At 21.2% G+C, this 1,697-nt stretch overlaps 1 protein-coding gene across 1 annotated transcript in view; it reads left to right on the top strand.

Annotated features, from left to right (window-relative positions):
- myo9ab (myosin IXAb) overlaps positions 1 to 1,697 on the top strand; it is a 133,205-nt gene that overhangs the window by 80,572 nt on the left and 50,936 nt on the right. Inside the window, exon 19 of the mRNA XM_016494739.1 lies at positions 773 to 895. Coding sequence (XP_016350225.1) covers positions 773 to 895 — 123 coding nt within the window. The remainder of the gene's footprint in view (positions 1 to 772; positions 896 to 1,697) is intronic.

Raw genomic sequence — 1,697 nt, 5'->3', positions numbered from 1 at the left:
TAGTAATTATAATAGTAAGTACATGTAACGTGTAACAAGGACACCTTAAAATAAAGTTTTACCGAATAAAAAAATATATATTCAATTCAATTATTAAAAAATGTATACATGCGATGTATGCAATAGTTGTTTAAAATTTACATGATTTTTAAAAATGTGACTTGAAATGAATACGGATTATTTTAAAATTATATAAATTATACATTTATGCATTTTATAAATTCATTTTAAAATATTATTTTGAAATGTATACAGAGATAACTTCAAATAGTATATATGCATTTTATATATTAAGTAAAATATTTTGAAATGTATGCAAAAATAACTTCAAATATAATATATATGCATTTTGTATATTAAGTAAAATATTATTTTGAAATGTATGCAAAAATAACTTCAAATATAATATATATGCATTTTGTATATTAAGTAAAATATTATTTTGAAATGCAAAAACAATAACAAAATTAAAATAAAAAATTATATACATTTTAAAAATACACAAATTATTTAAAATATATTTTCTTTTGAAATGAATGCAATAATTGTTTGAAAAACAAATATGCTTTTTAAAAATGTGACGTGTAATCCCTTTGAAATGTATACTAGTTATTTTAAAAATGTATAACTTTAACAGTTTATAGCTTAAATAATTATTGAAATGTATATAGGTTTTATACATTAATAAAAGAATGGCACTATGATGCAAGGTTGTCAGAATGTTGATCCAGCATGCCGGTGCAGAGCTGAAATGAGTGCTGTGTGTCTGCAGCACCTGCTGGATGTGAGATCACTGAAGTATCTGAGCGGCCTGACGCTCCACGACCGCATCACCAAATCACTGCTGCATCTGCACAAGAAGAAGAAGCCTCCCAGCATCAGCGCACAGTTCAACGTCAGCAAAACACACTGATGGAGAAATAATACTGCAGTCGTTTAAAAATAGCAACTTTTGAAATGTGTGAAATATAAAAAATGTACATTTAAAAAATATATAAATTAAAAAATATATTCTCTCAAAATGTTATTTCGCAATGATTCTATATAAAACTAAAATGTAAAATTTAAAATGGAATTTTAAAAATATATATGTTTTAAATATATACAGTAGTTGTTTAAAAATGATGTACATTTTAAAAGTATATTAAAAAAATATGCATATTTTTTTAATATACAAGTTCATTATGTAAAAAATATGTACCTTTTTGAAATGCAAACAATAATTGTTTAAAAATATATATTATGCATCGGAAAAATACATCAATTATTTTCAAAATACATCTTTTTTAAATTGATCAAAATTATATATTTTGAAAAATATATAAATTATTTAAGACAATATACATTCTTTTGAAATGTATTCAACGCTTCTTTAAAAAGATATAGTTTGAAAAAATCTAATAAAAAAACTTTCAAAATGTATGAAATATAACTAATGTACATTTTAAAATATGAATTATTCTAAAATATACGTCCTTTTGAAATGTGTGCAGTTGTTAAAAAAATACAAAATATGTTATTTAAAAATATTTTTTTTAAATGTATGAAATATACAAATTAATTATTTTAAAAATGTACATTATCTTTGAAATGTATACAGTATTTTATTTTATTTTTAAATATATGCATTTTAAAAATATACAAAGTATTTAAAAGTGTGTGGAATAAAAAATACCTACGTTTAAAAAATATAGATA

Source organism: Sinocyclocheilus anshuiensis, unplaced genomic scaffold (genome assembly GCF_001515605.1).
Source record: "Sinocyclocheilus anshuiensis isolate Anshui unplaced genomic scaffold, SAMN03320099.WGS_v1.1 scaffold923, whole genome shotgun sequence".
NCBI lineage: Eukaryota > Metazoa > Chordata > Actinopteri > Cypriniformes > Cyprinidae > Sinocyclocheilus > Sinocyclocheilus anshuiensis.
Note: the sequence above shows the minus strand (reverse complement) of the source record. Positions and strands in the feature narration are given on the sequence as shown.